This window comes from Buteo buteo, chromosome 25, assembly GCF_964188355.1.
Source record: "Buteo buteo chromosome 25, bButBut1.hap1.1, whole genome shotgun sequence".
Taxonomy (NCBI): Eukaryota; Metazoa; Chordata; class Aves; order Accipitriformes; family Accipitridae; genus Buteo; species Buteo buteo.
This window is the reverse complement of record NC_134195.1, coordinates 16,946,837-16,960,423: the sequence shown is the minus strand read 5'-3', so window position 1 is coordinate 16,960,423 and position 13,587 is coordinate 16,946,837. Positions and strand designations below refer to the sequence as shown.

At 38.3% G+C, this 13,587-nt stretch overlaps 1 protein-coding gene across 1 annotated transcript in view; it reads left to right on the top strand.

Moving 5' to 3' along the window:
* The window catches only part of ANOS1 (anosmin 1), a 145,522-nt gene that overhangs the window by 96,147 nt on the left and 35,788 nt on the right, over nt 1-13,587 (top strand). The window contains exons 6-7 of the mRNA XM_075057381.1: nt 1,641-1,770; nt 11,306-11,508. Coding sequence (XP_074913482.1) covers nt 1,641-1,770; nt 11,306-11,508 — 333 coding nt within the window. The remainder of the gene's footprint in view (nt 1-1,640; nt 1,771-11,305; nt 11,509-13,587) is intronic.

Below are 13,587 nucleotides of genomic sequence, written 5' to 3'. Positions count from 1 at the left end.
AAAAAAAGGAAAGATGAGGCAGGCAATGAAAACATCAGGACTGTTACCCCTGCTTAGGTTAAAAAGACAAATACAGCAGTCTGAATGGAGAAGGACTCTAAGTAGCAGCAATATGTGAGGGGCTCAAAGTCCGCAACACTTACCAGTCTGAGAGCAGTTAATAGTGCAGTTTAGAAAGGCTCTCTTTCCTTTACATGCACACACAAATGAGATACCTGTTTCCGTAAATTTTGCTTGTCACCAAATGGAGAGATTAAGTGCAGGATAGCACCTACAAATTTTATTTGTCAGGGCTCTAAAAATACCTTTGCTGGAGAGCTGAAGCAACTTCCTCAAGCTCTGGCTATCTGAGTTAGATCAGCAGCTGCTGCTTTCTTACACAGACTGGAAAGGGAGCAAAAAGCAGAAATTATGCTGTGCCTTTTTGGGGAACTACTTGGCATCATTGCAAGTAACATTGAATGCTGTACAGGGAAGGTGGGTTTTTGAAGTTACAGAAAACAGAGCTTGTAAAAATAAATTGATGTCACTACATTTTCAATGAGCTTGCATGTTTGGTCAGTAATGGTAATCAGTAATGATTATATAGTATATTTAGACATATACAGGGCATTTGGTTCAGGTTCATGTGTTATTTTGATTAAAGAATTAAAACGCAATAAACATGACATCCTAAAATAAATTGAAAACTCGATAATTGAGAGGTAATAGCAAAAGTAAAATCTGCAACAAGTGGATGAATTTCTGATGAGTTCTACAAAAATGCTACGTCTTCTGTACTTGGCAGTGATTCAGCAGTTACCAGGAGGCTGTTTTCAGTTCTGGTGTTCGTACCTTAGGAGGAATAAGAAACAGTGCAGAAGATAGCTGTTTAAAGGGGGGAAAAAAAAAAAAGCTAGAGGAAAGCAGGGCTCAGAATAAGAGCATGTAAAGCACCTCCTACTGAAAGGGTTCAGAGTGCATCTATGCTTATGCCATATTTCAGCAGTTAAGGTGCTCCCCCCAGAAGCTGGAAATTGAACTCGTGACACTAGCACTCGCAGTGGGTGTTGTTGGAGAAAAGGTCATCTCCTATGACCTGAGAAAAGTCTGCAGGGAAGAGTTTAAGGCCGTGAGTGTCTTTTTGACATAAGTGCCAAAGATCTGAAGAAGGCTTACATTCATTACCTGAGGGTTTTGTGTTTCCTGTGAAGCAGAAAAGGCGGCTTCTCACAGCGCTGGGTTTTGTGAAGCCATTTTGGACCCCTAATTCTCTGAGAATTGGGAATTGGAGAAACCATTCCTGTGACCTGGGGCAATTGAGTTCCCTGAAACATCAACACCTGAGCAGCTAGGCCCTATACACTGGTATATATCACTGGTTGTGATAACTGGGAAACTAATTTGGGGAATTTAACACTTCAGTTTCCTAAAGGTTGCTTTTTCCAGAAGAGACCTGCAACGCACTGTAAAATTGGGTGGTTATATGATATTTTTCCCAGCTGTAAACGCTTCGCAGCGCAGAATGATGCTCTGAGTCGGGTGAGGCGGTTGCTGACGCTGCTGCGGATTCAGTCTGGCTAACCGGTGTCGCGTGGGACATGGTAGCGCAATTAGCCCTGTCAGAACAACGAGTGTAAGTGTGACATTTTCCCCACCAGACTACAGATGAGCGGGTTCGGCTGCCGGACATCCGAGCGAGCAGGTGGTACCAGTTCCGTGTGGCAGCGGTGAACGTGCACGGGACGAGAGGCTTCACGGCACCCAGCAAGCACTTTCGATCCTCGAAAGGTTAGTTTTCTTCTGCCGTGTCTGATGCTCACCTTCCGCTCGCTCACGTGTGGAACACAACCTGGTCTGCCTACTTTTGTGGCAGAAGGTATTCAACAGGTGGGGTTTTGGGGTAGTTTTGCCACCGGCTTTCGAAATGGTGTGAGATTTGTTTGAAGTCAGCAAAGGTATTAAAGGTTAAAGATGCCATTATTCTTTTATCAGTAAGGGGTCTCAACGAACAAACCTCCTTTTAAACATTTTCCGCACGGTTGGTATCAAACAACATGACCCTGACCATGAAACATGAAGGAACTGTCGTTTCAGTGTGTTATTCCGAGAGGTTTCTCTTATTTTTCTTTTTAGTTATGAGAAATACGTTGCTGCCATATGTTTAGCAGAGTATTAAAATATTTTGTTGCCTGTATCTGAATACTTGTAGCAGCATTGTTTTGATGGAACTGCAGGCTCTCTTAATATAACTTTCCCCTTGCTGGCAGTAATTGTAAGGACTTAAGAATAAAAAGGGTATAAAAGCTAAATAGCATGTTTCTGTTCATTAGAAAGGCATGCTGGACAATCCACAAAGTACTGTAGGAATTTTTGTTGCCATTTCTGGTTTTGCAAGGGTTTGGGTAATAAAATAACTTTGAAAATTATCTCTGTACCAGTAAATGGTCCTTGGGGGATAAGGGAGATAGAAACTGATCTCCTATCCTGTGAAGTTGGTGGCATTGTCCCTGGTGTGCCTTTGACCCACGCGAAGGAAAATTTTTCCTGGATGACTCTCAGGCATAGTATAGGAGTTAGCAGAGGCCAGAAACTATTCCTGACAGACAGATGGTCTGGATGTGGTCACCCTCTCTTAAAGGCAGTCGATAACGTGGGCATAGCCAGACCATGCTAGTTGACTTTAGTGCCAAAGAATGAGATCTAGCACTCTTCACTCTACTAATAGAGGTAGTTTCTAATAGAAAGACTTGTCTTAGTTTTAGTAGTGACAGAATCTTTACACTGGCATAACACATACTTCAAGGAATGCGTTTCCTCCTCTTTCTGCAGACAGAATTATCTTGCAATACAGGCAGTTGCCATCTATGGGTTCCTGTGCTAGCTTTTAGCTTGCTGTTTGGCCATAGTCAGTCCTAGAAAAAAATCTTATTGTAGATGCAGTTGTAGAGGCATGCAAGTGCTTTTGCTGGTATGGATGGTTTAATTACTTGCTGAATAAGTATACGTTAGACTTAATAAGCTTTTGGTGCTATAACCGCATTTGTGGTAGGAAGGTAGGCTGGCATAGCTATCCCATTACTGCTGTGACCACAAGCCTTTTCAAGTATAAAAGTATTATTTTAAGATTTTTTTATACTTAGTAGCATACCATTTCAGTCACATCAAAAATACAGTTCCTTCAAGCTGTGTTGAGCTTACTGCAAGGACTCAGCAGCAGCAGTAGCTTTCTCTTTGCTTTTTTCATGAGCAGCACTTCAGCAGATACGGCACTTTGTTGCTGAATCTGGAACCAACTTTCTTTTAAACTGAGGTAGTTGTCAGTTGCTTTACTGAGTTTTTAAAGATTTTCCAACTATTCTGCTTGGAACCACTATAATTGCAATTACATAAAGTATATCATGATAACACTAAGGTTTTGGCTTGAGCGTGACATTTTCAGGCAGGATTTGTATTACTTTCCAAAAAATTCGTCCCCTACTGAGTGTGCTAGCCACAGGAGTATATTGTTCAAAATACCTACGTTGGTAATGAATAGAAGAACATCAATGGTAAGTCATACTGAAGGTCTCTTTAGCCCAGCATCTGACGCCAGCCAAAAGCGAGGTTTTGGAGAACAGTGCAAGAAGGAGGTAAGCACGGAGGGATACTTCTTCAGAGTAGCCTCCCAGCTGGCAGTGATTTGTGTTTCAGGAGCCTGTGGGTTTGAAATGATTCCAGGCTGGGTACCGGAGTCCTCTTTCTCTGTGGTCTCTGCAGCTACCCCTGAAGCACTTGCTCTCCTCGAGCGCTGCTCGGGGCTGTCTGGTGGAGGTGGGGAGCGCTTTTAGGACTTTGTGACAAGGACAGCAGGAGCCAGTAGTGCCTCTGCATGCTCTTACCCAATAAACCAAAATAAGGGGATCTTGATAATGGCAGAAAGTACGTAGCCAGTGTTGTTCAAAAGGCTTCTATAACCCTCAAAATAACAATTTTCAGCTCTAAACTCCAGCCCTTGGCAGAGACTTGCAAATTGCCAGACAAACAGCAAGGAGTTCAGTTAGCTCCATAGCCAAAATCGTCCTACTCTGGCAGCTCACTTGACTATTTCAGAGGCTTTGGTATTGTCAGCGGTTATTATAAAGACACCGTCTTCTCCGGATGAAACGTGTAGAAACACTAGGTGACACAGATGAAGACGCTGCTAGCTGATGACTGTCGGGAGTGACACTGGGATGCTGCAGTCACCGTCTCAGCCTCCACGTCCCCGAGTAGGTGCTCATAGCAGTAACGGTTATGGTGTCATATAGACTTTTAATTACTACTTTGGAGCTCAGTGGGAAGTGGCAGCCCCTGCCTGGCAGAGAGGCAAGAAACTGCTGCTCAGATGTGCCTAGTTTTTTAAGTGCCAGTATCTGCTGGCCCCTGCTGAGCTCCTACAGGCACATTTAACCTCCAGTTTGGAGAAGGAAAGCGGACTTTGGCACATCCCCTTTAGAAGGTTGCTGACTGTCTGTGCCACGTTTATGTGAAGTGTGGACAGAAATTCACATTAGTTCTTGTGCTGTTTCAGTTCACCCTGTTGTGCCAAGACCAAGAGAAGATTATTATCTTCTTCAGACCTAACAGAAGTTTTCTTCAAAAAGAAACCCTTTGATCAGGAAACATGACAGCAATTCCTGAGACAGTTTCTCACACAAGATGCTGAACTTTTACCAATTGCTCATAAGTTATAAGAAATAGCAAATTATTGGGGTTTTTTTTCTCTTTAAAGGAGGACAAACATGATATATAATCTGAATCTAGGGAGGAGTATGGCACCACAAAGTCTCTGTCACTAAATATTTTAAGCTGTTAAAAAGAACATTCAGAAACATTGGTGCTGTAATTACTTGGAGAGAGACTTTTTGTCTCATTACCACCATACTGTTTTATACTACTTTGTGTTTTTTGCAAATGCAAAATATATGATCTCTAAGTAGGCACAGCAAAGTACCGTTTTGTTTTACTCAAAATAATGTTAAGTCTTCTGAGGTATGTAATTTGCATTAACTTTTCTGTGACTAAACAAAGCTTCTTATTATCCAAATTAGTTTAACTTCCCAGTCATGAAAAAGACAAAACCAGGAAGAGTATTTCATTAAGCATTCCAGCTTACCATTCTTCATCTAGCTGTGTTTTGAGGGTTTATCTACTGCAGCTTTTGATGCTCTTACAGTGTAAACATTTGAGGTGAAGGTTTATTAGCTGTTTTACACTGCCTCGTGTGTTCATTTATGGCATTAATCTGTAAATAATCAAAGTGACACAGCTGAGATAATTCATGAAATATTCAGAGCTTAAGCAGAGAGAATTTTTTTATGCTGTTTATTTCTTTTTTGTAAAGGATATGAAGGATTTGCATGTGCTTCTCTGGCATGGCCCTTCACAGGGAATGAAGTGATGCTTCATTTTGCCAAAAAGCGATTCCAAAATTAGAAGAAACACAGATTAGACTATACCTATCTGTTTGGAGCAGAGTGTCTAGAAGAGTACTGCACCTAGGAGAGTGGGTTCTTTCCTAGAACTAGAACTCTGCATATGGCTTTTCAGATTGATACTGTCAGCTAAAATTGATCAAAACTTTCTGCTCCTTTGACAGTGGTTTCCACTTCACTTTTGAGGGTTTTTAAATTGTGTGTGCTTTCCTTTTGATCTTCAGCTGAGTGGCAACAATTTGCAATAACAGCAATAAATAAAGGTAACGAATGCCTGGCAGAACTTTTTTGATCCCCAAAGGTACAAATATATTTCTTTTCATATTTTGACTGGCTCTCTCCAAGCTGCTTCATTCTCTCAGGAAGCAGGAGAGGACTGTTCTTCCAACCCATAAATGAGTCTCCTTGGATGAAAAGCTGCCCATGCGTTTCTCCCATTAAGCGGGCACCAAATAGCCTAACCCAACTGGTCAGAAGCTGCTCGGCACTAGTAATAAAACTTTTAATTTGTTGCATTTGGGTAAGAGTTTTTAGGCTCATTTTTTCTAGCTTTTCATGATTTGTGATGAGAAGGAACACTTAGTAACGGAGACCACAGTTAACTAGAGGGATCAGTGTTAGGCATTTCCATATATTATCTTGCTGGTCTGTAGTTAGGTACTGTGCCATTTCCCAAGACAAAAAGAGGCTATAAGATGAACACAATGAGCCCAAACCATCTGATCCTTCTACCTCTGCTGAAGTTTTTTATCTTCAACATGAAGGCAGTTGCTAGCACACACAGGATAAATTGTCAAGCAAAAGGAGGCAGACAACATTGTTTTCACAGCACGTAAGTACCATGCTGGATGTGATTTCATGCATACATTACTGAGTGTTAGTAAAACCAGAACAGACACCCACTCCCGGCAATAAAATTCTTTCTGTTGCTCCTTTGGGGCCAATGATTTTTTTATACTGTTGCACAGCTGGTTTATGTGTGCCATTTCCATTGGGCAAAGTCAGTCGCCCCGCTTATGCCTTGGAATTGTTTAATGGTTGGAAACTTGTCTGTAGAGCAGCTTCAGCAGATTTTTAGAGTTGGAACGTCTAATGTTTAAAAGATAGCAATGGGAGATCCATTTTAAGTCAGAAAAAAAAGCTCTATAAAAAAGGGTTTAAATTAGAGTCAAACTTGCTATCACTTTTACAGCTCAGAATGAGAATTCTGGTTCCAATGTCATTATTTTCTTCTCTGACATATATTCCAAATCATTTACTGTTTTCATTATGGTTGCCACATTTAAAGCCAAAGCGGATGCACTGCAGCAGTGTATGATGCGATTCTTGTGTATAGCTTGCCCATACTATTTTGTTAAGGTTACAAAGTGCTTCCAGATCCTATTGATTGAAAGAATTTTGTAAAATATAAATTGTCTATCACCATGTCACAAATACGAGTGTGGGAAGATGTGCGTTTTGAAATGGTGATGATGTGAGGGTTTTCTTTTTTGGTTTTATTTGCAGCAAGGAAACCTCCCTTTTGGGGACTGGAGACAGAGTTTTGCTTGTGATGGCTAAGTAGCCAGCAAGACAAGAATTTAAGTCCTTTGGGTATACTCAAGCCAGATACAATCCAGACAAATGCAGTACTTACTCCATGTGCTGGAACAGCAGCTTCAGCCTTGACCTAATGAAGCTATCATTTCTAGCAGCAAAAAGTGATTTACTTGTCAGACTGCTGAGACCAGAATTTTTTTGGATTTGAGGACAGCTGTCTGTGCCAAATTCTAGTATATATATAATGACTTTTATTTTATTTGAGTTGTAGTATAAACTGCAAAGGAAAAGCTGCAACTAGCATCACTCTTTCTGCAAACCAAAGAATTTGATTTAACACTCAGATAAATTTGTGTATATAAAATTTCAGAACTTTACATTTGAAAAACTGGCAGTAGTTTCCATTCCAGTAATTTAGTGTTCATGTATCTGAATTATACATGTGGGCAGTCAGTCAAAGGGATCACAGATATATGAAGACTAACAGTAGAACGGCTGTTAGCTTTATAGTCAGCAGAATGCCAGTTTAGCTTCATTGTCAGGGTAACAAACACCTTATGTATAAAAGCTTTATAACCCAGTACCAGCTATTAGACCTTGAAGTATTTCAGCACGAGTTGTACCCTGCTTTTAATGTCTGCACAGACATACGCATTATAGAGCACCTTGTAGAAGCATGACTTTTCCATTCAATAATGCAATAGTGAAGGCTTAAAAAAATCAGAAAAAAATAACTAATCTGTTATCTGGTACCTGGCAGGCATACATTATGGAGGAGCATGCTCTTATCTTTAAGTGTTTTGTTTGGGGGTTTTTAAGGGGTTTGGTTTTTAGGGGAGGCTTTGGAGAGGTCTGGTTTGCTTTTTTTGTTGGGTTTTTTGTTTTGTTTTTTGAGGGTGGGTTTTGGGTCTTTTGGGTTTTTTTCCTGTTAATAACAGAGGTCACAGTATCTTGCCTTGCTGCTATTCCTTCTCACCTGTTTGTTTGCTGGTAAAAATCCTTTGGAATGAAAGAAAATACTACTATTGTTGTTTCTTTGGCTTACAAAATGATAGTTCTGTCAGTTGTAATAGTGATGAGTGTCACAGAAATATATAGAAATAAATAAATAAATTACATAGTTGTATTAAAATATTTCCTATGGTATGGATCCTCAGGTGGTATGAAATGCTCACTAAGTGGCTTCATATTTCAGGTAATACACCCCAAATCCAAGAAATATTTTACTGTTGTGTCTCTACAATCAGACAGGGGTTTTTTGGATGATTAAATGCAAAACCGCAATAAATTAAGTTTTGCTCATCCTTGACATCTTACATCCTTCTAGTTTATTATTTTCTCCAGCTAAGTCTACTAGATTTAAAAAAGCTCTTCTAGAAAATGTGGCACTTTCAAATGTCTTGCCTTTTGATGTCTGTCAGCTGCAGATCTTCTTCCTTTCTGTCTTCTGCCGCTACCACCATGACTCTCCTGTTCAAAGGCATTTTTCTGGATGACATTTGCGAGGCTTGCAAAAGACAGACTTTGAAGAAAAGGGGCACTAAGGAAAATGTTTCTGCCATTGCTGTATTATTTCACATGTATATTCCCTTTAAGAGGATGTTCTTTCTTTCCTTAACTGTAGCACACAATGATTTTTAATACAACATTTACATTCTCCCATAAGAAAGGAGAAACACTACTGGGTATTTTTTTAAATATGGTTCAGCATTTTGTCTGCTGCCTGGACTGTTTCTAGTGAACACAGAAGAAATGCTAATGATAAAGTAATGTTTTCAATAAACTGTGCAATTATAAAAAGTACGGGGTGAAGTGCTAGTGCTGTAGAAGTCAGAAGAAATGACCTATTGGTTTCAGTATGCACGTAGTTCTTCCTTACTGTTCTCTTTTTCTGCTTATGTTGCTGGAAAAACAGGGATGTTTGAAGTTACCTTAAAAAAACCCAAATTCCTGTGATTCTGAGACATATAAAAGCTCCGTTCTTGTCAATCGCTAACTTTATACAAAGAAAATGACCCACTATCTTGCATTCTGATGGGAACAGAAACATTTGAAAAGGGAGAATGTAAATTTGGTCATTAGCTTTTAGACCTATGAAAAATTGGTGAATGGAACTTTAAAATATTTTTAATTGTATAATACACTTTGTCCAGAAGAGCTATTTCATTTAACTTTTCATTTTTTTTAATGACTCTCAGAGCCTTTTATAGATGCAGGATGAAGACAAACATGTTTTATGGTTAGAATTATTTTTGCTTATATCTGAATATTTGTGAAGACATTCTCTGAAACATTTTAATTCTATCCAATATGTTAAGAATACATAATACATGATGCATCTTACTTCTGGGAGATAACCTGAATAATTCACCTACGGTAATATGATCATGTTGCGCTTCAGGTTATAAATGTTTTATTGCCATAGTACATTGTCATATAACATAAAAACCCCCTAACATTTTAAATCAGTGAAGATGAAAGAATTTGGATCTATGAATCATGATTCTGTTTATATTTATTGTACCTAAATTTCATTTTATATGTGCTTATTTTATTAAACTATAGAAGTAAATGAAAAGTTGTGTTAGAGAACAGTACAAACCATTTAACTAAATTAACCTCTTAAATTTATCCCCTCCAGTATAAATAGCTTTGTATACTTTAAGATGGAGTTGTTGGCTACTTCACAGGTAAGCAAATAAGTGTAAGGACAGTGCTTCTCCAAAGCCAGAAAAAAATAAAGGGAACCGGCTTGCCAGCTAATTAAAAAACAAGTGAGAAAAAATAAGGAGTTCTCATTATTTTGAAAATTAAGTTAAATTTGCAGTATTCTTAAACTCAAGCATGCTTTGTAACTTTTATAGCCAAAAGTGAGGTTGAATTATATGTGTGAGGAAACAGGGGAATCCATTACCATTTAACCAAGAGTCCTGTTAAATAACAGGAATAAGCCATTATTTCACATATGCTGATCTTTAGAAAGGAAATGCTGTCTTTATTAATTCTGAATGTGTCAGTTTGCATGACCTAAATGACGGTATTTTTCAGGGAGACCATTTGTCATAGGGATTATCTGATGAACTTAGTATGCCTGGAAAGTTTGTTTAACAGCTCATTTACCATTATAAAAAGATGCAGGTGAACCATGCTGTAAATGAATGCCTGTTGTCTCCTCTGCACACCTCCAGTTTTATTGCTAGCAAATAAATGGTGGCTCATTTGGCTAAAAAGTTATATGAAATTTTTTTTTCAATCAGATTGTTTTTTCTTGCCTACAGGTTCATAACATGCCTTAATTACTATGAATTTCCTTTATTCTGCCTGATATACTTTTAATTTTTTTTGAGTCACATTGTTTACTTTTACTTAAATTTTGGTTTTGCAGTTTTCTTGTATTTTCTTACCAATGTTTGGCTACCACAGGCATTTAAAAAAAGTAAGATTAAAAAGTAGGAGTTAGTAAATAGCAAAGTGTACTTTCAGAAGCCCAGTTGCAAAATTTCCATTGATTCACATTACTCAGGGCCAGAATATTATACAGTAGGTCCACAAGGAGGACTTAACATCCAATATTGGAAAAGTTTCAGTATTGGAACGTCTGACTGTCAGGTGTCCTTCTTGACTCTAGGGTCAGTACAGAGGAACTGCCACAACTAAAGGAATAATATTTTAGTTGATATTGACCAGAAATTAAACCAGAATAGGGAAATAAATCATAGGGGTAGCTAATTGCTTTTTGTTGTTCTAAAAAAACCCTGTAGACTTCTATGACACCATAATATATCATTACATCTTAATTACATTTTATTCTAACGAAGAGTTTATGTCCTATGGTGGAAGATATCTATACTAGAATTTTGAAGAAAGATTCATCATGTAGAAACATAATTTTATCATCTGAGAAGTGTCTGGCAACACCGTAAAAATACTCAGTTTTCACCATACAATTCTGTGATGACTATACAAGGCCGCTTGTAGAACACAAATGTTTTAGACTCACTATATATATGTAAAGTAGTGAATGACAGCAGTGAAACTGATAGTCTAGTACATTTTGATAAAGCTTTGTGGTATTTGTGAACTATCAACAACACAGAATAATGACAAAACTAGATGCTAACCCCTAATTCTTATTTCAGTAGAGCTTGAATTTCTACAGTTTACAAGAAGCCCTATCAGTTACGGGAAATTTTTGCCTGAATTTTCTTCAGTGTATTGAGAGCGTTTAATCCAGTTTGTGTATGCCTGGTAAATACATAAGGTGAAGATGATCTTTACCTTATTGAAGATGATCTTTAGTTTAGAATCTTTTTGTTTGTTTTAAATTCCAGATCCGTCTGCTCCACCAGCTCCGTCTAATATCAGAATTGCCAATATCAGTGCAAACAATGACGGGAGTGTAGATGTAATGATTACTTGGGACCTTCCAGAAGAGCCTGATATCCCAGTGCACCACTACAAAGTCTTCTGGAGCTGGACATATAGCAAATATGTAATCCCAGCTAAAAAAAAGAGAAGGAAGATTACCGATGGGGTAAGAAAGAAAATAGTAAATGAGACAGAAATATGGGTTATTTCTGGCACAAAATAGAGTGTAAGTATAAAATATGTGATCAATTGCAATGATTTCAGCAGCTAGTAAAGTAGAGGTCTTAATTTTTCATATCACCAACCCCATAGACAATTTTGATCTCTTAATCTCTGTCTTTGAACTCAGGGAGAGAAGTAGACATCTGCCTCAAAATGCAGGTAAATACTGTAAGATATTGCAGGGGAGATGAATGGAAAGGTAAATGCTATTTGTCCTGTAAATTCAGGCTTATTTTATGAGTGCTTCTTAAAGATACAGTGCTTGTTTTATTTAAGAAGGCTAACATTATCTGTCAGATTGTTCTTTCAGTATGCAAATAAAACTTGTGACACTATCATATAGAATAACTGTTAAATAGTCAGTGTATGTCCAAGGGAAAAACTAACTCAAAACTCTTCAGGTAAGCTGCTGTACCAAAGATGTGATATTTTTCCATAGCAGCAAGTTCCTCTGAGTTTCTTGAATGATGTATCAAATATTGCTTTACTGGAAAACTATCTGTTGTGATATCCCTAAGCATATTGCATATTATTTTAAAGTAGTTAATAGAAATAGAAATCGTTTACATATAACAGGCTGAACTTAACTCTCAGTGCTCTTAATAAATACATTGTGAGAATTTGGTCGCACGTCTGTGTTAACACGGCGTTTTGGCTCTGGCTGCCCACTTGCCCTGTGATGAATGACAACCGGAGCGTTATAGTTCCCTCTCTGTCCCTCAGTCACCAACCCTGAGAAAATAAAGGCAACGAAGGCTGTGTGCTGAGTTCATCTACAACAGATCGGCCACAGCAGAGGGACCACCGTGGGAACATGCTGGACCCACGCCTTCTCATGGGAACTGATGGGTGGTCAGGGTCCGGAGGCTGCAGAACCACCACCACCAGCTCTGTGCTGGGCAGGCAAGAAAAGGAAATTTTCATGCAAATGTAGACAACGTGGAGTAATTTCAGGGGCTGAGATAACTTGGGTCTTTGTTTCTAGTTCCGTTAAATACTTTAAAAAACCAAAAAAGTAAATATGCTTCGAAAAGAAAGATAGTTCTTGTAATTTTAAAATATTACTTTGCCAAGATAGGAGCAGGGTTGGACTGTGCTAGGTCGAAAAGTTTGTGTTTCTCAGGAAAGCTGCCGTTGGCTAGAGATTTTCATGGCAGAGGCTACAGCCTGAAGATAGAGGGGAGCTTTCTCTCTACAAGCTGGTCCTTAAATCACAAACCCCAGAGAATTTTAAAATTGAGCTGGGTCCTTAATGTTGTGTTAGCACTTTGCGTAGGGTACATCCTACATATAAATATGTTAAAACAGATCCAATATACAACTTTATAGTAATTGGGACCAAGTTCTGACCTTGAATATGGGGAAGTCAGCAGAGCCAAGGCATATTGGAGAGAAAAAGCAGGCTCTTAGAATATCTTTCATATTACTTCTGGCTTATTGTACTTTTTTCTCTGCAGCATGTCATGAAACTGTACGGCAATGCCAGTGAGATTCAAACTTCCCCCACAGGACGCTCCTGAGGCTATTGCTAATCAATAGTCCTTTGAATTACAACTTATAGTAGCAACTCTTCTGTCTAAAAATTGAAACTGCAGAAAACTTAAAAAAAAATAAATTAAAGGTGGAAAAGTCTTATTTTTTAAAGATCATTGAAATTTTTTTTACCTAGTTTTTACCTTTAGATGTAGTCTAGTCCAAATAGTTTTATAATGATTGCCATATGAAATCATTCCAGGTAGACATTCAAATAATTTGACTACAATATTAACACTGTTAATTGAGCGTTATAGTCAATATTATAAACATCTCAGCACAAAACAAGTAAAGGTAATTGATATGAAATGCTTTTGACAATCCCCGAAGTGTTAAATATGGCAGTACGTGGTTATCTTTTCCACTCTGGCTTGACTGTCAAACTTCAGAGGCACAGAGTACTCTAATGAAAACATGGAGTAATGTCTTCTGTCTTTTTTATAAATACATTTTAAAAAATTTAGAAATCTAAGAATACTGAGAAGCCTTG